Source organism: Amaranthus tricolor, chromosome 3 (genome assembly GCF_026212465.1).
Source record: "Amaranthus tricolor cultivar Red isolate AtriRed21 chromosome 3, ASM2621246v1, whole genome shotgun sequence".
NCBI classification, from domain to species: domain Eukaryota; kingdom Viridiplantae; phylum Streptophyta; class Magnoliopsida; order Caryophyllales; family Amaranthaceae; genus Amaranthus; species Amaranthus tricolor.
Window position 1 is genome coordinate 32,093,389 of NC_080049.1, and position 26,930 is coordinate 32,120,318.

The 26,930-nt window shown below is 29.5% G+C and overlaps 2 protein-coding genes across 2 annotated transcripts; both read right to left on the reverse strand.

Moving 5' to 3' along the window:
• Window positions 1-667: 667 nt before the first annotated feature.
• Window positions 668-8,789, reverse strand: LOC130808211 (uncharacterized). The gene is made up of 10 exons (XM_057673683.1): window positions 8,475-8,789; window positions 8,088-8,260; window positions 5,951-6,109; window positions 5,719-5,868; window positions 4,878-5,021; window positions 3,729-3,885; window positions 2,644-2,816; window positions 2,152-2,207; window positions 1,810-1,912; window positions 668-882 (listed from the first exon to the last, which is right to left on the reverse strand). Exons 1-10 carry the CDS (start codon window positions 8,713-8,715, stop codon window positions 793-795), a joined length of 1,446 nt encoding a protein of 481 aa, XP_057529666.1. The 5' UTR covers window positions 8,716-8,789; the 3' UTR covers window positions 668-792.
• Window positions 8,790-18,609: 9,820 nt separating this feature from the next.
• Window positions 18,610-20,048, reverse strand: LOC130808158 (auxin-responsive protein SAUR40-like). Its single transcript, XM_057673617.1, has one exon. It carries the CDS (start codon window positions 19,609-19,611, stop codon window positions 19,072-19,074), a length of 540 nt encoding a protein of 179 aa, XP_057529600.1. The 5' UTR covers window positions 19,612-20,048; the 3' UTR covers window positions 18,610-19,071.
• Between the last annotated feature and the right edge of the window lie 6,882 nt (window positions 20,049-26,930).

Genomic DNA, 26,930 nt, shown 5'->3' on the forward strand with positions numbered 1-26,930 from the left:
TGTAACATGGTACCTTTGATGCATGTGACGTGAAACACCCTAAGAATGGCCATGAACAGAGTAAACTAAAAGTTAGACCTTATGTACTTTTAATACTATTTAGTATTTAAGGCTTTCTATTTTAGGGCCTTATGCAATGTGTCCAAAACCTCCATTGAGATTTGAGAATGGTATAAATGATTAGCACTAGCAGAGTACTCTTACATCGTATTTCATCATTATGCTATACAAAAGACATCCTATGAAGTATAAAATCTAATATGGGCAACCCCACCCTGGCACAGACCCATCTACCTGAGTCAAGAATGGTTCTAGTAGTCCTTTACAATAGTCTCTACTTGGCAGAATGCGCCTCATAAGTCATGACTGATGAGGTTGAGCAGTCGACAAATCAGAGTAATCTTACCTCTGATGACTATTGAGGATCGGAATTTGGAGCAGTACTAGGGTTAGAAATTCCATAGTTTCCCCGATTAACTCGTTCAATCTCACTTAAAATCTGTGTAGTAATCTCTCTAGTTATGAGAATTCTATTTAATTAAAGCAACCTAACCCATGTTAATAATAACAAAGAAATTGTTTCATACCGACTCTTGGTATATATTTTTCCAACACGGGAAACTAAAATCATCTTACCATGTAATGAAAGCAAGAACCTAGATGATAATTCAGATCAAGAACTCATTCAAGGAACAAGACTCATGAATGGTACTCCATATTGAATGAAACATAAATAAATTTCTAAAGAAACTGATATTTGCACAAGAAGGCAGCCTTCTTTAAAGGAGTCGATCAGATCATTTTCATTCTCTTTGGAATAGTAATACCAGCCCTCTCCAAAACTTCTTTTGAAGCTTTCTTTGCTTTTAGTATGACTTCTTCCTGTGATAAGTGGGGTAAGTGCTTTTACATTCATATTTTGTGAATAATATGATTACAAAACAAAAAACAAGAGAAACCACCTTATGTAATAGATGAAAAAACTTGTATCTTTAGTTAGAAACTTTTTGGGAAAGGTAGTCTAGGATGATTTAGACATTTTTGACATTAATCAAAGCAAGGGAGGTTAAAGGGTGTGTGGCAAATAGCTTGTTGGACAATTTTCGCTTATTTAGGTACAAACAGATAGTTTAGTGGTCAAACCATCAAATGCCATTGTTAGGTAGATTTACTTGTTAAAACAACTTCTATGAAACCATCATCTTCAATATAACATGGTCAAATCAGTTGATAAAATTAAGCGGTCAAATCAGCAACTCCAATCAGGTATCAACCATTTGCCAAACACCCTATGACTTAAGATCAAATGTACGCTAGGTAGCATATTACAAACAAGGGAAGAAATATCCAATCATAAAGGCAACGAAAATTGCAAAGTGATCAAACATCAGGAAGTTCACAAATGGTCAGAGACCATGCTGCATTTGTACACAATTACTCTCCAACTAGTCCATTCAATTTGCACCACTTTCCATTTTAGTTTGTCTTATTGGTTTTGCACTGTTTTTTGGGCAATGGTCTCACTCTCCTTTTAATCTCATCTACAAACTTATACTCTCTCCATCTTAACCACTCATTTCTATCATTCAATTGTTTTTTTCCTTAATCTCCAACTCAATTTTCTTTTCCACTAAATTTCATTCATTTTGCAACTTTGTGCAAAATAAGAGGGACAGAGGAAGTGCATCTTATAATATCTAGCAAGCAATTCCTTAAGCATTTTTATTGCGAACACGTCCAATCTATAAAATATAGACTCTGCACACAAAAACCAGTCACAAAAGAATAGGAGAGAGGGAAATTAGCTACCTCATCCACATTCAAGATCTTCTTGTCTTTCATGATCCACTTTCCATTGCAGATAACGGAAACAATATTTTCAGTTCGTAAGCTATAGACAAGGCTGGAAATGCTGGAAATTTATAAACAAAAAAGTCACTCCTTTTTAATGACAAGATATTTCCTAAGGAAAAACATGATGTTCAACACAACTGCCTGCATCAATGCCAAAATATTCATATGATGTGTTTGGACTTTTGACGGATGAACCTTTATAGGGCTAGACGGCTAGTATTATTGTTCTATCATCACAGTCAAGATAATGCCATTTGCAGCAAAATAATTCGAAAGAGAAAGGAGAATGATTTTTACCAGTCATTAACTGGAGTCATAGTCCATGAGTGAGGATCAACAATGACAATGTCAGCCTGCATATCAAAAAGAAAGATATTTTTCCACCAAGAGGCTAGAAAGAGAAGGATAATCAATATAAGCTACTTCATGTGACTAGACTTGCAATCAAGTATTAGATCAAAATCATTGTGCAATGTACAGGCCTCCTCAATACAACTACATGTTTGAGAGGGAGGGAAAACATCATGATGTTGTGACTTTTGTTTCGGACAATAATGGACTATATTAAAATGCTCATTAAATCATGCGCACGTCTTATTTATGTAAAGTTGCAAATGGTGTTCGCTATCACGGGTCAATAGGAGACAACCTATTTGTTATGAATAAAAAGGTTAAGGTTGCGTACACCCATCTGCTATAAAGCCCACTTAGGTGGAAGTCACTTGATGACATTAAAGGGGTAATGGCAATTGTATAGTTGATCAGAAATGCAGGATATCATAAACTAACCTTCTTTCCAACTTCAAGCGATCCAATCTCATTGTCCCATAGAACAGTTCTAGCACCATCTATGGTTGCCATTCTAAGGACTACTTCAGATGGGAGAGCTGTAGGATCAGTTGTCCCAGTCACAAAAGCTTCATATCCTTTATTTATCAGTGAAGCTAGGTACATCTCATCAACTACACAGAAAGTAGTCTTGATATCATTTCCAATTGTAATTTTATGAAATGTTTGGGATTAACCATACAGAAAATAGAGTTGGAAAATGAGAGGAAACAAATTTTAATCATTAAACATTGCTATTACATTGATTTACACATGAAAAAAAGCAACAGAATATTGAAGCTAGAATGTCAGAAGATAAGATATAACCAAAGTCATTTGCATCTTAAATCAGTTCCTTTCCTAAGCTACATTTGGTACCTCCCAACTTAAACTCTACTTTCAAATTTGAGGTGCACTTGAGCCATTCATCATCAAATAAAAATGTAATAAATTCATGTAACATTTATGTTTTGTATAAAATGTTTCCTTGAAGAAAACCTTTGTTACCCGGACTCTTCACTTTATCTTAAGTATCCGTGTCGGATCCTTGACACTTGAACATGTGTATGACACATTGACACTTGGACACTTCAATTTTGGTTCACAATATTGAACTTCTTTTATAGTAGTTAATTTGGACACTTGGACACGTATCCGGGTCAAACATAGGTATTAAAGTCCGTGTAACATGGAAGAAAACAGCATTCTTATTTCTTCATTTCATTGGCCAAATGTCCTAAAAAATCAAATTATCACCTATAAGTGCTAAATTTGTCTGATCATCATTTCCTGAAATAAGTTAGAAGAAAAGGCAGCTCAAGCATTGAATTCTGGTATTAACAACAAGTTCAAAATCTTAATCTTAACTATAAAGGGTTGGCTACATGAACCAAAACAATGAGTTCTGGCATCACTAGTTAAAAGATCAAGTGATTCAATTCTAAAATTTGAAACAACATAATTTAACTAAAAATTCAAGCTTTCTTAATAAACAAGTAGAATATTGTAAACTATTCAAGTAAAACCATGGAAACTAAAGGTTATACCAATGCTCATTCTATTGTTTGATGGTGCACCATCTGTTCCTAGAGAGACACAAACACCAGCATCAAGCATTTTCTTTACAGGAGCAAATCCAAGCATCCGCATTGCAGCAGCAGGACAATGAGAGACTTTCACCCCAGCCCTTGAAAGATAACCAATCTGCTAGGGTGACAATAGATGATAGTCACAGATTATTGTTAAATATATTGGTGTATCCAAGTATTTAAGAATTATATTAAACAATTGGATGTCAAAAGTTGAGTGTTTTCCTGAACAATAACATGCAGCAAAGTCGCAGGCTGTGATGTCAGTCACAAGCTGTGGCAATTGAACAAGATTACAATCTAAAGGTAGTGCTAGCTCGCGAGGTGTGACCAGGCTACTGATTCTCTTCGTGTTCCATTGCTTAGTTTCGTTGAATCCTTCATGGATATTTGTAATTCATCTAATATAATTTTATACAGTTTTATTACAAAATACTATGTGGGAAAATCTCCTATCCAAAGTAATGTTTTGATTTTTTCAATCAAAGTGTTGATTGCCTAAAACATGGTGATGAATTGATGTCATCTTATTCTATAAATAAGAGACATGGACATTAAAATTGTGCAATTTTTTCTCTGGATATTTTTTGATATTCCAAAGAACAAAAGCATTCTTTATAAATATTTCTATATTTTACCAAGTTCATAAGCAATTATTTGTCTTACTACATTTTCAGGTGCTTGAAAGTGTTGAGCAATTGATTTTGTTCTCATTACAATTTTCTGGTCATATAACCCAAAACACTGACTGGGGGGTAAATGTTGTAGACTAACAATACAAATTCATAGAGATAGAACAACTTCAAGTGATATCCAAAATAATATTGATTCTCTTTTCATATCAAGTATTATCTATAATACAATTTCTAACTATAATTAAATGTAAAGATATGCAAATACGAAATGCTATTGTTGCCAACGGGTGAGTTATTGATGCTAATCTATGACAATCATGCCAAAGTGTTTAATTGATAAGACAACGAATTATTAAAACAACACCATACAACCTTTAAAAACATGATAAAATGTGAATATGACTCTATTACTCTTACTCTTTCTCTTATGAGTTTATAAAGTAGATGAAAAAATAAGCCAGCAGAAAAATACCTCATCGTCGTTGACCCAAACACTGTGGGCTGCCAATAGATTACTTTGTAAAAACTCAATTTTATCCAAAAACGTCACTGTTCCATGATCAACTTTTCGTGTGTCAACAACAACTTGATTCTCATATGGAATCTCAGCAATATGCTATACACCAAAAAGAAAAGAGGATACTTCAGGAAGCCACATATAATTAAATGGGACAGACATGTCATAAAGATGTGGGCCTGTGGCTTCTAATAAATTATTAAGTAGCGAAACCTAAACTATGTTGCTCATGGTATCAATTTGGAATAACTGCAACTCAGCTTAACATGTACTCTACATAGTTAACAAAAAGAATCATAATATTTAAGGATACATTTATAAAGATATGGCTTTATTTAAAAATATGATCTATACAGTCTACAGACATATTACATGCATAAGCTGTGCTTCACAATTCACACATATAACAGGCTATACCCCCTATAAGTAAACTATTATCATGTTGGTATGAAAAATACGGTGGTGCTACGAGGACAACACAATTAAGATACGAGGCAACAAGACTAACAGGGTATTTGGTGGTTGCTTTTTGTTTGTTGGTTGGTCAAAAAGACAAAAAAAAAATTGATAAATGGCTTTTTAGCGAGTTGTAAATCTAGCTTTTAAGCCAAAATAGAAAAGCCAAATGAAAGTTACTTTGGTTAGCTTTTTTCAAAAAAGCAACACTTCTAGCTGGTCAAATAAGCCAACAACCAATAATCATTTGCCAAACACCTCATTAATACAAGGCAACAAGAGTTTGACAGTTGAAATGACAGGAAAAAGCATAAAAAGCTGAACGAGGAAACTTAATTACCATGTGAATCCCAGTGTTCAATTCTTTAGCAAGGTCTCTAGTCTCCATTAGCAAGCGGTCAGTTGAGTTCATAATTTGCCGAATTCCAAGCCATATTCTAACTCTTCCTTCAGCAGTATCATGGTGCTTCTCAAAAAGTTCTTTCTGAGACTGAGAACTTATAATAAAGACATTAACTTTGATGAACATTTGCCATGTTTTATCTCAAAGTTCTGCTGTACTAAGTGCCCACCTGAATACACTGATCAGTAGTTTGAGCACTCCATGAAGCCGGCAAACCCTCACCAGAATCCATAATGGATTTTGTTAAACATGCTCGTAACCCAAGTACCTCTACTGCTCTAGCCATTCCAGAGACATTCTGCCCTCCTGCTTCTGCAAAGCAAGTCACCTAATTCAAGATAATAATCAGTACTTATGAACTTAAAACAAGGGAGAACTTAGGTCCGAGCTTGTCTAGGCTATGACTCAGGCCATCTGATTCAATACCTAATAGTATCATCGTATCAAAGTGTGTAGCATATAACATAAAAAATGGTTGTCAACTTCAATAGACGTGGAGAATATTCGGCACACCTCATACTAGTATCATGAATTCGCCCCAGAAGTCAAGGACATTGTACCATCAATACACAAGAACTTGAGGTTAACAATTTTTTGCTCTTATAAGAACTTTCGCAACCCTATAATCAAGCTTAAGATGAGACACAAGATAAATAGTCTTAAGCATCTTTTCAGGGGAAAACAAAATCTAAATTAACACATGCAGCCTAGGAGAACTTTACAAAATCATTGTTCCAACTACCTCAATTCAGAGCGGAACAGCATACAGCATATTTGTCACATGAGCAGATCTAGGTGCCCTCCTACGCCTGCACGTGAGGCACGTGAGTTCAACAAATGTTATAATTTTTATTATATTTTTATAGTAACTTTGCATATATGTTTTTGTATTGGATTTTTTCTTTATCTATTAGCAACTTGTGCTCCCAATGATTCTTTCTTTTTTTCTGAGTTTGCCATTATCTGAACATTTCTTCCTTTTCCAATCATAATTTGAATCAAATAATGAGATTTGTTGGTTGGATAATAATACCATCTTATATTTACCTTGAAATCAAACATCATTGAATCAACTGGTGTTGTATTAAATGCAAATCTATTTCTTTTTCCAATCACTTGAAAATTTTCTTTTTCCAATCATTTGAAAAACAGTGAACCGTTCCCTGCATTCCTAATATGCAAATTTTACCACATCAAATCACTTTAGCAAAGGAAGGAATAACCTAAATTCCTAATCTAAGTTCAAGTGGGCTACTCCACTGATTTGATTTTGGTTCAAATCACGGTATTCTCTTATGATGCATACCAAGTACAAGAATCTTAAAGATCATAACAGCTTTTTAATTCAAGTATTCAACCCACTTTGCATTATAAGGACAGCCAAATATTGTAGTTATGTCACATAAATAACTATTGTTACGCATTTGAATTTTAATTACAAAATTATATTGTGAGGCAACAATTGTAACCTATCATCTTAAGAATTTGTTTGGTGAAAGTAGTTCTTTTTTCTTTGTTGGTATAAAATTTTTGTTGGTAGTACTGAAAAGTATCAAATACAATGTCTCGAAACCTAAATTTGGTGACTTTTGCAAATTGTACCATAAAATAGAAGGAAGTTTATAAGTGCTTGCTACTTGTACGACTTTGTCTAACTCAAGTACGTGGGAGTTTTATGAGTAGATTATTGTTATGAAACTATCATAACAATTTGGGACTAGGAATCACACAGCGGGTAATGTTCTCCCTTAACTTAAAACTAGAGATGCCCATATTTGACCAGATTTATCGATTGGACATAAAATAACCCGCATATTTAAATTAAATTATATGGTCAAAATATTTACATACACACTGAAAGTGAAATTGAATGAACCAAAATATCATAATCGAAAGTCTAAACCTATCTGAACACCCTAAGGTATATCTCTACTTACTTTTTTTTGGCAGTTTGTACACCTCTACTTATGAGAATAACATTTAGGGGAGTTTTTAAAAATAGCAGATGGGATGATTTTAGCTTATTTTGACGCAAATAGACGGTTGAATGGTTAAACCATCTAATGCTAGTATTTGGTAAATTAGTTAGTTGAAACAGTTTGTTTTTGAACAAGTTGCAACGTGTTCCAAATTAGCTGGTCAAACCAATTGATTAAACCAGTTGATCAAACTAACCACTTCAATCACTTACTTGCTATCGTTATCAATCATTTGCTAAAACACCACCAAAAATCAGTTTGATTGATCAAAAAACAGTACTCCACAATTAAAGTGATGAATAAGAATTAGTGTAAAGAAATAAGTACTCCGGAGTGAATGAGCTCAATTCCACAAAGTAAAGTAGAAATGAATGAATCTTCCTCAGTCAAATGAGACTCATAAGGCCAAATCCGATGATGCAACCAAGTAATCAGATCAACATCATCCGCAATTCCTCTCCCCAACTGCTGCGATGTATGAACATGCGTATTCACAAACCCTAAATTATCAATCACCACTTCCATTGTTAATAAATCAATCAAACAAAAAGAAACAAACTGAAAGACTATATAACATATTATGGACTACAACCATAAATTTAAGGTTTTGATAGATGCCCTAATTATGGTTCGAATTTCATTCACTATCAGCTTAAGGTATTAATTAAGTTGATAAGCAAAAGTCAACAGAGAGAAATCGATGAAATAACGAACCAGGGAGTAAGATTTGGCCATGGAGATCATGAATCGAGGACGAGGCGGTAACAGAGCTATGGATGTGAAGAATATCATCGGATTTTCCAATTGATATGATTTTATCTCCTTGAATGACGATGGCGCCATTTTCGAATACTCGGAGCTCACAATCCATGGTGACTATCATGCAATTGTAAAGGATTGTAACTTCCGAGGAGCCATGGCTGTTTCTATTAGCCATATTTGCTGTTGAATCCATTTGTTGAAGATGTGTAATGTGTTGGTTGTTCTTTCCTTTGTTTTGGGTAATACTCCATATTTTAACTACCTTTGTGTTGGCGGGTGATATATTTTTTATTCTAATTTTCTCTTATAGGAGTATATGAGTTCCACATGTTCATTATGTAATACAGAAAATTCTAACAAACTACCTATTCTATACTTGAATTTGCAAAAAACTACTTTATTTATTTTTTTTTGCAAAAAACTACCTTATATAATACTTTCTTTTGCAAAAGACTACCTCTAAACGGATTTGAGAGTTTGACCGTCAAAACTAACCTTTGACTATCACGTGTGACGCACGTGACCCTTTAATACAATACTCCTTCCTCATTTCAGAACTGTTCTTCATTTTTCTTCTTCGAAAAAACCATTTCCTTCCTCTTCTTCTTCGAAAAAACCAGTTCTCTAAGTTCTTGAATTCGCTCCCTTCTTCCTTGAGCCATCTTCTAGCTGAAGCATCTAACTTTTAGAGGTATGTAGTACTACTCAATTAAGGTTTTGTTCTTCATTGTTGTATTTTATTTTGTCTTTAAAATTGAATTCGTTTTACAAATGTGCCTCCTTTGGCTGCTGTTATTTTCGTATTTAATTTCCTGTTTTTATCTTGTAATTTGTTAATTGATTATTGTTGTGTGTGAATAATGTATAATGGTTCCTAAAATTAGATAAATCAATAACATGAAGAAATTGAAAATCTGGAAAAAAGCAAGTACTTCGATAATGCAGCATTCTGAGTTGGCAACTGAGTTGGTCAATGTTAGGACAGATGAGGTGGAGCTTGAAAGATATGATGTGGCACATGAGGTTGTGGATGACTTGAAAGATATGTAATAGTTGTGCATCAAAGTGATATGTGTTCTGAATCGTGTAACTGCTGTATGTAAGCAACATGCTGTATGTGCTGTTCAGATCAGTTTGAATCAGTTCCTACTTAATACCTGTATGTGCTGAATCATTAAGACATATGTGTTGTGCTGTATGTAATAGCTGTATGTAAGCAAGTTGATTCATCAAGTGGAATGTGTTGTGCATCATGTAGTTGAATCAGTGTTGAGTATGTACTGCACTTGATCAAGTGGATTGTGTTGTGCATCATGTACCTGTATGTAAGCAAGTTGATTCACCAAATGTGTTTACAGCAACCACAACAATTACAATGTAAGTTTGGGTGCTGCAAACAAAGTAAACACACCAAAACCAAATGTGTTTACACAACAAATCAGTAGCAGCTACCATGTAAGTTTGGTGCTGCAAACACACCAAAACCAAATGTGTTTACACAGCAAATCATTAGCAGCTACACAGCAAACACCAAACAGCAAATGAGCCATCTAATTTTCATACACACACACAGCATTATTGAAAACCAAATGTATTTACAGCGAACATCAGGTTGCTTAGTCTTGAATCAGTGCTGAAAATGTTAGAAAATAAAAGCTTAATTCATTCATTCATCATGATCAACTTACAAAACACAAATCACTGTTACAATTGTTCTAAAAAAGGTCCTAAACTTCAAATACTAGCCTTCAATAATACAACAAACACCAACAAAAAACAAAAGAAAAACCCTAATACAAAGCTTGTAATCTGATTTCCATGCTTCCTCTCATTCATCCATTTCTTCTTAATCCTTTTAATTTCTGAAATTGCTTGTTCCTTTTCATGTTCCAAGCAACAAATCCTTGATGTCAAAATCTTGATTTCGGTTGCCAATTGTCGCTTCTCCTCCACAAGCTTGTTAGTGACTTCTCTTTGCCAAACAGCCATTTCAGGTTCATCAACCCATTTAAACTTTTTGCATCCCCTCCAATTTGTATCAGGATCATAAAAAACGCAAGTCTTAAACCTTCTTCCTGGATTTTCCTTGGTCCATGAAACCCTCCTTGCAAAGGGAACTCCACACCCACATTTTTCAAGTATCGAGTTTTGGGTTGAAGAAGAAGAAGACATTACTAATTATCTCTAAAAAATTTAAGGTTTTTCAAAGGAGAAGGGGAATAATTTAGGGTATTTCGAAGAAGTAAGGGAATAATTTAGGGTTTTTCGAAGAGGAAGGGGAAAAAATTAGGGTTTTTTCAAAGAGGAAGAGGAAGACAATGAAGAACAGTACTGAAATGAGGAAGGAGTATTGTATTAAAGGGTCACGTGCGTCACACGTGATAGTCAAAGGTTAGTTTTGACGGTCAAACTCTCAAATTCGTTAAGAGGTAGTCTTTTGCAAAACAAAGTATTATATAAGGTAGTTTTTTGCAAAAAAAAATAGATAAGGTAGTTTTTTGCAAATTCAGGTATAGAATAGGTAGTTTGTTAGAATTTTCTCTATGTAATATTATTGTCTCATTTAAATTTGATATATTTGTCTATACATAAATTTATTTATAAATATTTTAAATTATGTTTAATTAAAAATTATAAAATATTAATACTAATAAAATGCAAATCGATACAAATCAAATAAGATCAACTTGACTATATTTCAACTTATAGATTAAGTATAAAATATAAATTAAGAGTGATCAATGAAGAGTATAAAAAACCACATAGGATTAATAGTGAATAAGAGGGGAATATCGAATTATAGACGATCTCTAAATAAAGAATTTCTATTTTCGTATTATAAAATTAGACTATTTTACTTATACTTCCTTTGTTACCCAATACTTGTTATATTTTTTTTTGTACGTAACTCAATATTTATTTTCATATTACATATCTTTATTACCAACTTTACTTATTTTCATCTTATTTTCATACAATAATACCAACTTTTACTTATTTTCATGAGTAATACCAACTTTTGATTAACCATGAATAATACCAACTTAAGGGATGTTTCTCTAGAAAATCTCTAACATGTTAAAAATCAAACTATGGGAGATTATATGACAAAAAATTTAGTAAATTAGTTAATAAACTAAAGTTGGTATTATTCTAGGAAAAAAAGTCCTTAAGTTAGTGTTATTCATGGTTAATCAAATTTTGGTATTATAACGGAGAAATTAACAAAATGTTGTATTATTCACGGACATTTTTCCGTTACACAATACAAAACTAAGTTTTAAGAAGAAGAAAACAAAATCCCTTAAAACCATATTATTTTTTAGGCAAAATGTTAAAAAACTACCTAGTATATATCCCATTTTGCAAAAAACTACCTTAAATAAAAATTTTTGCAAAAAACTACCTTATATAATACAATTGTTTGCAAAACACTACCTTATAACGGATTGTGGCCTTTGACCGCTATCTTTAACCGTTGACCCGCATGTGAGACGCACGTGATGCATTACTGTATTTAATTTTAATTTTAATTTTTTAAAAATTTTTATTTTTATTTTTATTTATTATTATTATTATTATTTTCTTAAAAAAAAAATAAAAAAAATAATAATAAAAATTTAAAATAAAATAAAAATGAAAAAAAAATAACAATAATAATAATAATAATAATAACTATAAAATAAATAAAATTTTTTTTTTTAAAAATTTAAAATAAAATTATATTTTTTTATATTTTTATTTATTATTATTATTATTATTATTATTTATTTTTATTATTTTTATTATTATTATTATTATTTTTTATTTTTTAAAAAATTAAAAAAAAAAAAAATTAATAATAATAATAATAAATAAAAATAAAAACAAAAATTTTAAAAAAAATAATAATAATTAAAATTTTAAAAAAAAAAAAAAAAAATAATAATAATAATAATAATGATAAAAATAAAATTAAAATTAAAAATAAAAATAAAAAAATAATTATAATAATAATAAAAAAAATATAAAAAAAAATCAGTTTTTTTTAAAATTTTTTTATTTTTATATTTATTATTATTTTTTTTTATTTTTACTTTTCTTTATATTTTTATTTTATTTTAAATTTTTATTATTATTTTTTTTATTTTTAAATAATATTAATAATAATAATAATAATAATAATAATAATAATACTAATAAAAATAATAAAAATAAAAAAAAATAATAATAATAATAAATATAAAATATAAAAAAAATAATTTTATTTTAAATTTTTTTAAAATTTTTATTTTATTATTATTATTATTATTATTATTATTATTATTATTTTTGTTTTTATTTTTATTTTATTTTAAAATTTTATTATTATTATTTTTTTTTATTTTTTTTAAAAAAATAATAATAAAAAAAATAAAAATAAAAATAAAAATAAAAGTAATGCATCACGTGCGTCTCACATGCGGGTCAACGGTTAAAGATAGCGGTCAAAGGCCACAATCCGTTATAAGGTAGTGTTTTGCAAACAATTGTATTATATAAGGTAGTTTTTTGCAAAAATTTTTATTTAAGGTAGTTTTTTGCAAAATGGGGCATATACTAGGTAGTTTTTTAACATTTTGCCTATTTTTTATATTTATTTAGGGCTATAATCATCAACCGTGCATAACCGTGCATTAATCTCAATCTCAACATAATCTACTAATGTTGGAAACTTGTTTGTTCTATTGCCCATTGAGTTTACTTCAATTCAACCATCTCATAACACAAATTTGACATTAATGTTAATTATAGTACTATTATTAAACTGTTTAATTTAATTCAATTCAACCCATTTGATTTTTAAGACTTCAGTTCAACTATATTATTAAAGGAGTTGAGTTTTTCAATCTATTTATACAAGAAAAATTTCTAACAATGTCACTAGTTCTACTACTAAAGAACACTTAACAATGTTAGTGATGAACTGATTTATGCTACAATAAGAAAAATCGCTAATATTGTTATCATTTTTATTTTATGTAGGAATCTCAATAATGTTTATATTTTCCATATTGTAGTATAAAATCAGTTCATTAAAACAAGAAAAATAAAATTTATTCGTTTTTTTTTTTTAAATTATCTAACAATATGTGAGATTTTAATCACAACAATAACATCGGTAGTAATTTTAAACTTTGTTTTTCTCAATGAAAACTGATCATTAAACAGTAAAGTGACAAATATATTTTTTTGAAATAGTTAGAATTTTTCTCACCATAGGCGTTATTTTGAAAAAAAAAACAATTATATATTGCATTACTATTTCATAGAGCTACAAAAAAAAGGAAAATTTGAAAAAAATAAGATTATTTAACAACTTAATTCTAAAAACAAGCTCCGTGAAAACTTATTTCCCAAAATAAGCGTCCGTACATCCAAGCCTAGCCTCGGAAAGAGTCGCTGTTAGTAACAGCAAAAGTGAAAAAAAAAAAATTAAAAGCCCAAAGTCGCTGTTAGTAACAGCGACTTAAAAAAATATTTAAAAGCCCAAAGTCGCTGTTACTAACAGCGACTTAAAAAAAAAAAAAATTTCCAAATATTTTCCTGGGCCAAGACTCACATAACAGTAAGCCCAAAGCCCATTCACTTTAACCTTCAAACAGTTATTTAATATCAGATGAACTAACTTTAAAAACTTGTTATTGTTTGATTAATCTTCCGATGTGGGACTATTTTCTGGAACACATCAAAATAAATGAAACCAAAAATTACCTGAGGCGGTTTTCTGGTAAAGAGTTTCCTCAAAGAGGATTACCCCACTGAGGTACTGAAGAGCACCGGGAGTGGTGAAGAGAAGCTCACGAAGAGCCCTCCTGTTAGGCTCTACATTCTCAACATTGATGCTAGCAAAACGCTTTCCAATGGTTCCAGTTGACTCGTCAGCAGCAAGGATACCCTTGCCTGGGGTAGCAATATGGGCAGCATTGGCAATGAGCTCATCTGAAAATGATTCAATTAGCTCAGATTACAGCTTTCATGAGATTTTTGTTCTAGCTTTCTTCGATAAACAGAGCTCAATGCACGCAACAGGCAATAAACAAAAAGAAGCATCAAACGGGAGATGAAAGACTTTAAATGATCATAGAAGTTTCAAAAACAAAAATACAATCTAATATTGCACAAACATAAAAAGAGTGAGCACATATACTGTAATTAACTTCTGTTAGGCTGCTAGCACTCACTTCAACATTACCAAATACAAATGAACTCAAAAATCCAATTCCTACAACCACTTGTCTTCCTTGTTTGGCAACCCTCCATTATTGACAATCAATATGCACTGCTCACGAGATCAATTAAACACGTATTCAATAGGAGGAAATGGGGGGCAATGAACGGATTGCATTTCCTCATTTGGATATCGATAGGGCAAGGGAGGGTAGGGAATTGAAAGGAAAAACCCACAGTCCCACATCGGAAGATTAATCAAACAATAACAAGTTTATATAGTTAGTTCATGTGATATTAAATAATTGTTTGAAGGTTAAAGTGAATGGGCTTTGGGCTTGCTGATATGTGAGTCTTGGCCCAGGAAAATATTTGGATATATATATATATATTTTTTTTAAGTCGCTATTACTAACAGCGACTTTGGGCTTTAAAATTTTTTTTTTGAAGTTGCTGTTACTAACAGCGACTTTGGGCTTTTAATTTTTTTTTTTTCACTTTCGCTATTAGTAGCGACTCTTCCCGAGGCTAGGCTTGAATGTACAGACGCTTATTTTGGGAAATAAGTTTTCACGGAGCTTATTTTTAGAATTAAGTTGTTAAATAATCTTATTTTTTTCAAATTTTCCAAAAAAAGTGTCATAATTTGTAAAATCTTTGGGCTGGTTTCCTTATAGTTATGGATTAGCAGTGATTACAAGTGGGCCTTTTGAATCTTACTTCATCTGACGAAAACCATATAGCAAAAAAAGAATTTTAGAAAAATTTGAGCGAAAAAATAAAAAAAATTAATCAAATAAGCGAAATTCTAAACATTTCCCAAAAGTAAGCGTCCGAACCCTAAAGCTGTGCTTTGGAGCTGTTCGCAGTTACTAACTGCGAACAGCTATAAAAGACAAACTAGCTGTTCGCAGTTACCCAAAAAACACAAAATAGCTGTTCGCAGTTAGACTGCGAACAGCAAAAAGACAAAATATCTGTTCGCAGTTACTAACTGCGAACAGAAAAAAAAAAAAAAAAAAAAAAAAAAAAAAAAAAAAAAAGTTCCTGTTCGCAGTTAGTAACTGCGAACAGCTATTTTGTCTTTTTTGACTTGTTCGCAGTTACTAACTGCGAACAGCTCCAAAGCACAGCTTTGGGGTTTGGACGCTTACTTTTGGGAAAAGTTTAAAAAATCGCTTATTTGATTATTTTTTTTTATTTTGTCGCTCAACTTTTTCAAATTTTCGCAAAAAAATATAGTAATTAATTATACTTTTATGATTGGATTGACGGAAAGATCAAAGGATCAAGTGAAAGTCAAATTAATGATTTCACATTTAAAATAATACTTACCGATTCTTTTTAAATGTTTTAATTGCTTTTTAGTACTATTTATCAACTACTTTTAATTTACAATTTATTTTTAATTTATAAATTAAAATATGGTCAAATCGGATTTTGTTTGATTAATCTCAACATAAAGTGTATTAATATCTATTTTTTAGAATTTTTAATTATGTATAATTAAAGATATTAAAGATTGAATTAGTACATTGACAAACGTGAAAAAACAAATAAGACATTTAAAATGAACAGAGAAAGTAATATTTATTCTCCAATTGAAATAAGATAAAGAGTTTTTTTTAAAAGAAATGTAAGGGTTTGGTTACCTATCTAAAATTATTTGAAAAGAAAATGTAGAATACTATTAAAGGCTTATAAGAACAAAAGAGTTGGTAACAACTTATATCTTATATATTAAACCAAAAGAAAACGAATATGATCAAAGTTGACTTCTTTTTTCCTCACTAATTCTATCACTAAAGTCATTGTGAGATGATTTTATAGTCCATTAGGATTAGTGTTGAGTTGGTTCCTTGACAAGTAGAAATTACGATTGTCGATAAATTTCATTGAGTTAGCTACATATATGTTAATTATTTGTCTTCTTTACTTTCTAATATTTTATTTTAAGATTGTAATTTTATATACCTTTTTTGAAATTTTGAATTCATATATGAATTTATTTTTTCTATTTATTTTAACAATATATTATTCATCTGTTTTTTAAGTTTCATTCTAGAACAATTGCAAAAAAATTAAGATATTGAAAAAAAATGGTGTAATATTTTTATTATTATATTATGATTGATTAAACTGGTAATAAGAGAAAATGAAAGGACAAAGAGACAAATTATATGTACTATCTCTATTTCTTTTTAGTTGTCTACCTTACTCTTTGTACATATTTTAAAGCAAATTTTAAACCTTAATAACGATATTTCTAAGTACGCATCATAAAACATTATAAAAATTATATATTAAAAAATTTTATATCAAGAACTTACAAAACTAACAACATCCTAGAATATATTTTATTTTTAATAAATACTTCAAAATTCTAATTTAACTTTCTCTCTTCTATAATAGACAAACTTGAAGTGAACAAATAAAAAGAAAACGGATAGAGTAAAAGATATTATATTATTACTTTTGTTTGGTATGAGAGGAAGTATCATTATTATTTTTATTCATATGACATTAAAAGATAAACGATATGGGCCTAATTGTAAATAAGTCAAGTTCATAAAATAATTTTTTTATCTAAATCAAACAAAATATAAATAGTAGCATATAATTGTCAATTAAAAAAGTAATGAAATTAAAAAAACAAAAAAAAGTTTTATTTCTTATATCCGCTTAAATTGTTGAGTACATATTCTTTCGCGGAATCAAGAAAAATGGAGTGAACAAGTATCCAGCTCTCCCATGCCACCCTTGAAATATAGACCACATAGAGTGCACCAAAATGTCAAGGTCATTTTAAGGAGTAAAACAAATAAATAAAATTCATACATCATTATCGATTATAGATTTGTACATTGATCAATCATTTTTATTTGGGTTTGTGATCGTAATCGTAAATTTATGATTGTGACTGAATAATTTATTGTAGAAAAGTATATTCGCATTTAGAGTAATTTGTTGTACGAATGAAAATGAAAAATATAAGACTTTTAATGTTAGATTTATAGTTGATATTTTGTCTGAAAGTTTAACTTTATGCTTGTCCTATAAAGTTAATTTTTCTTTTAAACTTTGATTAAATTTAAGTTATTTTTCTATTTTCTTTTCTTGTAAACAAACAAAAACTTAAAATTCTCTCTAAACAAACATTATAATTTTCTATAAAAAATTATGATGCATGTTTGATGAACAAGCTAATAATTCTTGATTCGTTTGTAGTAAGGACTCATGGGCAATTGGGTACCATCTTCACATGACTATATTTGTAAAAATTATAAATGTATTTTGCATTAAATATACTTCATCTTTTAAATGATAATTTTAGTATTCATTCGTCCAATAACATACATAACCAACGTAACATAATAGTTTACCAATTTGTGTATGTGCTTGTTTTTCTACAAGTATTAGTTATCAATTAGTCATGAGTCATGACTGATTGGTACATTTCCATAGCTAAATTGTGCAATTATTTCTTTTTTTCTATTGAGGAGCACATAATAAATACATCACATACACTACAACATAATTTACTTTTAGTGTTATATATTTAGTAACATGTCATCACTTTAAATTTATATTAGTATACACAATGGATTTAGTAACGTTTATTATACCCTTCAGCAGTATAATAAAAGATCATACTAATGCTTTTTCGCGACATAAAATCTAGTGATATTTCTCATGAATGTTTTTATAGACTATAGTAACAATTATATATGCAACTAAAGGCCAATTAACGTATTACTAAATCACTTTATAAAATCACTTTTTATAGTGAAACTTAAAATAAAACTAATAATTATTACATTAAAAATATAAATTAGGGGCATTTTTTTATGACACTAAATTTAATGTTGTGAAAAATCAAATTTATTATAGTAATATCGGTGGAATATAATTCGCAGCCATTATATCGGTGGAATATAATTCGCATCTATTAACTCTTTGGAGTTTGGACTATGCAGTGAGTAAACCCTGGATTTGTGATTTAGCCCGCAAAATACAATAAACAGTTAACGCATCGTGGATAATCAGAGTTTATAGCTTCTGATGACATTATAACCTTATAAATATAAATGTGTTTTCTTGCATACATTTAAAAGTATATTTATAGTTTAGTAAAGACAAAAATAAGTTTATGTAACATGCAGAAGATAAACATCATACATTTGTATCTTACAATCCCATCATAATTGCTAGTAATGATTTTGGACAGTACATGAGATACATATCACTTCAGGCGCAGCTCAAAAAAACAAGCTTATGCCAATTTAAGAGCAAGAAAATAAGATATTTTAAGCTCTTTTTAAGGATTTTCATAACTTATATATATATATAGTGAATGAATTCAAGAGATCAATCTATCAGATGGGTTGAGAAGGTGGTAAGAACTACGATTCCTTGGGAAGCCACACCTTGAATTGGTATTAGTTTGATCATCATAATCATCATTACCATCCATTTCATACAAAATCTTGAGGAATATGTGGACTTCACAAGGTAGTAACAACGGACCATCACTTTGAAACCCATATACTGATTCCGCTTCTTCAAGTAACATCCTAAAAAGTGGATGATTCGTGCACTCAATTTTGAGCACAAATCTTTGTTTATCGGGTCCCACATAGACCGATAAACAACCCTTAGGTGATATAAGACCTACCCGCGAGTTGTTCTTATTGGATCCGACCAACTTTTCAACTCGCGGGCTGAGTGGGGACGTAGGAAAAAAGGTTGACCAAGACTTGCTCTTAACCATAGGACGGCGACGTAATGGTGTTATTAAAAGGGAACAAGTTTGCGGTTGACCATGGTTAAATGACTTGCATCTTTCCCATGTCTTCTTCAATATACTCCCTTTCTTCTTCTTTTCTTGCAAGCACTCCATGTTCTTTTTTGTAACAAATTAGTTACAAAACCTTAGAAGTACTCAAGCAACCGAAGAGAGAATAACTAAGAAAATAATTTCTAGCTAAAATGTCATATATGAAGAACAACAATACCTCTTGGCTTAATTAGGTGATAAATCTATAAGTCTTTCCCACCCAAAAAAAATTTAACACTCCGAAAACAAACCTTAACACACACAAAAAGTTAAATAATACTACATATACATCATACAAAATTATCTAATCTGATCGTAATTACACGATAATTAATTTGAAATAGAGTAAATCTTTGTAGAATCCAAGTATAACAAAGAGGTTTTAGATGATCTAGGGGATTAAGATGGTGGATTTGAGGTATTTAAGAGTGGGGGAGGGATGAAGAGACATGAAATGGGACCAAGAGCATGTATATATATATATATATAAATAGTAGAAGAGGTAAATGGAGGAAGATATTGGTCCTAGCTTGGAGCAAATTAATTCACATATAAGGTCATTGGTGGGCCATTGGTGACAATGATGTTGAATAAGGCTGTTTATTTGTCAACGCTTGAATTGTCCATTTTCTTTTGGGGTATCTACTTTTTATTCGACTTTTGTATTATTTGCCTTTTCATGTAAATGAAATGAAGTGAGGAAGATTTTGTAATTGTTTTTGTTTCTTTTTAATGAAGTAATAATATATTCTATTAATTTAAGATAATTTCTATTGGATGTATTGAGAATGTTGTCATTTTTAATGAGCCAAAAGAAAAAATAATGTATGTAATCTTGAATGTTCCAGAATATTCTTTTTTTTTTCTTAGGTTTTGATTTTAGTAATCATACCACATACCCCTAGTTTTATTCCAACTTCTCTTTTAAGTCAAAAATTTTAAATTCTCATAGGTGAATATTAATTTGATTATCGCAAATTACTGGTTTTTCCGTAAGACGCGTCCATATTAGGGCTATATAACTCAATAATGGAAACTTTTAGCATAATTAACTTTTTGTATGGACTCGTCTCACGGTGAAATGGTATCATACAAGAGAGGCTGATTAAATATATAATGAAATATTTATAAGAAATAATATGTAAGAACAAAATAAAAATAAATAATGATTTTTTATTTTCTCTATATGCTTTACTTTTTTAAAAAACTTTAGAGTAAATATTAAGTAATTAATTTACAACAAATTTAATAAAATTTAATTTTTTTGGTTTTGTATTTTTAAAAGTTCTATATAATCGAGCATTTTATATGTGCTCAAAATTAATTTTGATAATTAATAGGCAGCATTATTATTTCTTGAACATGTACAAATGTAATTAAAAGCTTTAGAAATTTACTAAGACCTAATTCAGTTGGACTTAAAAAATACTATTCTAAGCTATTGACTTTCAAACTTAATTTAATTTAGAATTGACTCCTCTAAAAATTTATAAATTGTAATTTGGCACCTTGAACAGGCAAATTCTAGCTAATTAAGTTAGGCATGAATTATTATTTATTTATTTCAGATTAAAATATAAGCAAAGATGCTTATTAGTCCCAGTCTCCCATTACATTTGTGGTCTGCATTCACCCTGTGGATCACCCATGCATGCAGTCTATATACATCTAATCAATATATTTTGATGACATTGATTTTTTTTTTTAAAAAAAATGACGAGTTGATACTTGATCGCATTGAATTTGTCAAAGAATGAAATTGCGTATAAATTGGTAATTAATTCTCACCCACATTTCTTATATAAGACCGTCTCATCATAATACATTATGTCTATATGCGCACTGATCAAGCTGGCTCCCTAGCTCTCAAGTGAAAGTATTGACATTTTCAAAAGAATTAAATGTTCGAAATGACGTGCTAAAAATTGAACCTAAGACCAACAAAGCAAATAAATTGTGTTCTTAATAAACCAAATAATATGCTATCAAACTTCTTTGATCATAAATATGTTCAATAATTAATTAATATTCTCTGCTAAATGCTAAATATATGTACATAGAAGCACTAGTACTGAATCACATATTACAACCACCCATTAGTAAATTTTATTGAGAAGAATGTATTTTGTTTCCCAATGTTATTATTGAAATAAATCATAGAATGTTATTTTATACGATTAAATTGAAAACATTATTTGTTTATATATTTTTGATTATTTTAAATTTTTTTATTGAATTATACTTCTATTTGTATTGATTGTGTGCTCTCACTGAGTTTAAGCCTTAAATTCACCATTAGATCAAGATGGACTCATACAATCAGCTCATTCATCCAATTGAACACTTTATAATCGTAAATGGTTACTCTACGATTATACATAATTACTCTAAGGTTATAATTGATCATTTCAAGATCGTAAGTGATCACTTTAAAATTATAACTAATTATTTTTAAAATATAAATATACATTAAATCAGGCCAAACATAGTTGATTTCATCATGAATTTGAGAAATTTTTTTATCCAACAATCAAATAAGATGGACAGAAGTTCATGTACTCCTATAGCCCTATTATGTAGTGCTTGTTCATTGTACTAAAAACATTATCCTACAGTCTATTTAATAATTTTTTAAAAATTAGTTAATAAATTGAAATGTAATTGAATATGACATACTTTATAACTGTTTATTAATTTTTTTAAATTATATATTGAGTCAGCCCATATTAATTAAGTCATCTCTTACTGAGATAATGTTGATGAAGAATTTGTAGGGAGAAAATCAGTGGCGATTCTAAAACTCACAGTCAGTAAGAGAAAATATTACTTGTAGTAACAGGAAATAATCCAACAAAAAATTTAGTCTAAACTGCAATTTAGAAAAAAAAATAAACTATAGCTTTTTATGAATTTTGAGTTTTTTTAAAAGTAAATATGTTGGTGATCGTTGCTGGTATTGTTGTGGTGGCAACATCACATTCGTAGAGATGAGTGTTGATGGTTCCGGTAGTTGGGTGTTGGCGTAAAAGAGTGGTCTTTGGAGGTCTAATATTTTTAAAAAAGTTTAAACACGGGCAAACCTAAGGTTAAATCCCGTATATCGTTATACGATTCAACAAAATTATATCTTGCTTTACATAAAAAGTATAAAATGTTGTTTGAATTATAAAAATAACTCCAATCAAAATAATAATAATCATTAAAACACACTCACAAATGAAAAAATTTTAAATTAAGAAATAAAAACTCACAAATGTATAATTATTTTGGAAATTTATTATGTAGTAAACAATAATAAATTTAGAAAACATTTAAAATAAGACAAAAAAATTATGGATAACTCACAAAAAATAAGTAATTATTTAGTAACTTTTAAAAAAAGTAATATTTTTTATTGGACAACAATAAACCAACAAAATTGAGCTGCTAAGAATGAATTAATTATTAAAATCAATAAAACATCATGAAGGGCTTCCTGGTTCAGTGGTAGAGTGTGCACCTTGCAATTTTGAGGTCGGAGAATTGATTCCTTTTAGAGGCATAATTTCTGATGAATTTCTATTTAATTTTTTAATAGTTAGTGCCCTCATGCGGGCTTAGATCCGCTTATAGAGAGGATAAGAGACCAAACTTCACATGCCCCCTTCTTTCACGGGGAAGAAATTAGCCAAATGGTAGATACGCTGGTGATCTTGCAAAATTTGTATTGTTTCGCATTTTTCCGATCAAAGTCAATTACTAGCTACTTTTTTATTTACTCTATAATGAAATAATTGCAATTGATACTAATATGTTTAGTGAAGACTGAAGAGATTTTACTATTAACAATAAGTATAATGGAATAAAGAATGTATAATATTTACAAGAAGTTATTTCTTAAAAATTTAAGTTGATGGTTAAAATCTCAAAATGTGTTATTTATTCTCCATACAATGTAAACTATTCAAATCGAAATGAAGAGTGAGTAAGAATCGATTTATATCATATTGACTTTAAATAGTATGTAAGAAATCAAATCAACCAAAAATTTAAATAAATTACAATTATGTGATATGTTATATATGATCTATCAATATAATCTATCAAATTAAATATAAAGACCGATAAACAAAACACCTCACAAAAAGGACATTTAAGAGAGGGTTCCACTAAATGTAATGTAAGCATACCATTAATCTATGTAAAAAAACTAATGGTAAAACTCAATTAATTCGTAACCTTTTTAATCACATATCACACAACAACGCTTAAACAAATGCATCAAGAATCCCCTTGATGTATGTTAGAAATGAAATATAAATGAATTTTTTAAACATCTGAAGAATTTTAAATATATTATATTATATATAATATATATAATTTATTATATTTACTTCAAAAAGAAAAAAATTTATACTCCCTCCGAACCAATTTAGTTGTCCCATTTCCTTATTTGGCAAAGTCTTTTTAGTTGTCTCATTTCTATTTTTGTCAATCTTTTTTTACCTAAATATCCTTAGTTCACACAAGTAATTACGAATATACCCCCATATACCTTACTTACCCAACTACCCTTCAGGCCTTCACTACTTATCCTTCACTACTTACCTTTTACTACTTACCCTTTATAATGGACCCCACACCATCCTTAATAACCGTGTCCAAGCAAATGGGACATCTAAATTGGTTCGGAGGGAATATTATATTTTGGCAAGAATTAATATTTAATACTCCCTCCGTAACCTAATATTCTTTCCGTTTAGAATATTTTATTTTGAAGAGGAAAATTTGATTAACAATTAATATTTAATACTCCCTCCGTTTCCCAATGTTCTTCCCTCCGTTTCCTAATGTTATTCCCGTTTAAAATATATTCATATGAGATGTCGTTAGATTTGAATTAATGTATACTTTTTTGTTATATATTTTTTATAATTTTTTATGATGCGTATTTAGAGATATTAAGTCTTAAAATTTACTTTAAATATTGTGCAAATAATAAACGAAAAGAACAAAAAAAGAACAGAGGGAGTACTAAATAGCTATCAATATCCTGCAATCTCAATACTACTATTAAAGTTGGATAACTTTTAATTTAATGTATTTATCAAAGTTGGATTATTTTTTAATTTAAATATAATTTAGAGATTAGTTTTAAATGTCAATCAGTGTACGTGAAAATTCCTACCCCTAAAATTCACTATTAGTAGAATAATTCATATATATATATATATATATATATATATATATATATATATATATATATATATATATATATATATATATATATATATATATATTCATCTTTCACCATTATCAATATACCATTTTGATCAATATTTTTTTCTTTATATATACTATATTGATTGATTGATGGTGTCAAGTGTCAACCCTTATAATTTTCTCTTATTAATAATATATAAATAATATAGTTTCAATATTATTTTAATTGTTGATGGAGAGGTAGTATGCTCGTGCACATACAATTTTTTTAATATATACTTGTATATTTGAAGTGTATAAGTCATGAGAAGATGATAAGTTAAATAAGGGTATGATAAGAGATTAAGAGGTGGCATGCCACAGGGCAAAAACCAATATGATTATGAATTAAGACTTAAGAGCAAGGGGATCTTAGCTCTTAAACTAAAAGCTAATTATTGTCATTTGTTTACTTTTAATTCTTGCCGTCGGTTGTATTTTTTTAATGAATTATTTGGTTTTGAGAGGCAACTATCATTAAGAAATTAGAATATTAAATTTTATTTATTGTTCATCATGAATATACGTCACTATAGTTCCTAATGTCCTCGTGAATGCCAATTGGATTGCAAACCGTGTATCTTTCTTCTAAAATAGTGTTTGTTTCCAATTAAATATATAGAAAAATTTAATAATAATTAAAATTTTAATATTTAATATTGTCATAGTAAATAAAATATAATTATTGAAATTGAATTCGCGTCTTCTCCTCAACAAAGAGGTATCTTACTATTGGATTATATCCACATTTTTTTTAGATCATCCAATCTGTTAAAGTTAACATGATAAACAAAATTTGGTGCATTACACTGGTAAAAATATTTATTATTCCCACCGTTTCTTTTTGTTTATCCACTTTAAGTTTTTCCACTTTATAAGAGAGAAATTTAAATTTGATTTTTTAAGTATGTATTTAAGACAAAATATATTCATATGAGATTTTGTTGGATTCGTCTTGATGCAAAGAATTTTAATATATGATTTTTACAATCTTTTATTATGCGTACTATGAGATGTCGAGATTCAAAATTTACATTGAAATACGTAAAAAAGTAAAATGAACAAAAAAAAGAAATAATAGGATTATTAAGTTAACATAATAAATAAAATTTGGTGCATTACACTAGTATCAATCATATTTTGAAAAAGAATCTATTTAGGGGTTTGCATTTAGAGTTTATAACTTTGTATTAGAAGAGATATAAGTTAAAGCATGTGAAAATTATTATTTTTTTAGTAGATGAGCTTTTTAATGTGAACCTTGTTGATATGGCATTTTTTTTTACTAAACGAGGACATGAGGTTTCAATATTAACCTTGTTTATATGGCAAAGTGCAAGTAATAAGCAACTTGTATATAAAAATTTTCTTACTCATTATGTATCATTTTCATAGTGATAGTTTCACGGACAAATTTATACTCTTTTTCGATTTTATCCACTTTTGTTTTTATTAAACTCATTTATTATTTATTTTATTCGCCATCTGTAAGCTAATACTTATACCAAAAGATGTATGTTTAGATTTTCCAAAAGATTTCAATTATAATATATACAATAAAATTTAATTTTTGTAATACAAGTTATCTATGTCGGCTCTATTGTGCGACAGCGGAAGCAAAGTCGATAAACAATAATGAAACAATAAGAAATTCAATGCAAACAATATGAAAATGACACAAGAGATTTAACGTGGTTCACTATCAATGTGATAGCTACGTCCACCGGCACCGACATCAAATAATTTCACTATGATCGCAAAGAATTTACAAGATGAATTACAATCACACTCACAAATTATAATGGCTCTCTTGTGATCTCTCTCAATTTGTGAATCATAATGCATTAACCCCTAAGATGAGAGTTTATATACTAATGCCCAATAAAAAGAAGTTATTACATAATAAACATAAAGTAACCGTCCCAAAAGACACCTCCCGTGAAAAGAAACCGCCATTTCGCGAGCTTTGTACAACTACGCGAGCCGCGAAATGGAGACAGAACACACTCTGCGCCCCGCGGACTGAGGCAGCAGCCTCTCCGCGCCCCGCAGACCTTCTCTTTGACCCATACTCATCTTCTTCAATGGTGCTTGCTAGTTTGAGTCACCATTAACAACGGGCTCATACTCCATTTTAATTC

Bases quoted from the DNA above. Each gene is read 5' to 3' on its own strand.
- LOC130808211 (XM_057673683.1), bottom strand. From the start codon at position 8,715: ATGGATTCAACAGCAAATATGGCTAATAGAAACAGCCATGGCTCCTCG. The intron at 2,208-2,643 runs GTTAGTTTATGA...TTTGATATGCAG, and splicing joins CGCTTGAAGTTGGAAAGAAG to GCTGACATTGTCATTGTTGA. The intron at 1,913-2,151 runs GTAAAAATCATT...ATAAATTTCCAG, and splicing joins ATGACTCCAGTTAATGACTG to CATTTCCAGCCTTGTCTATA.
- LOC130808158 (XM_057673617.1), bottom strand. From the start codon at position 19,611: ATGGAGTGCTTGCAAGAAAAGAAGAAGAAAGGGAGTATATTGAAGAAG.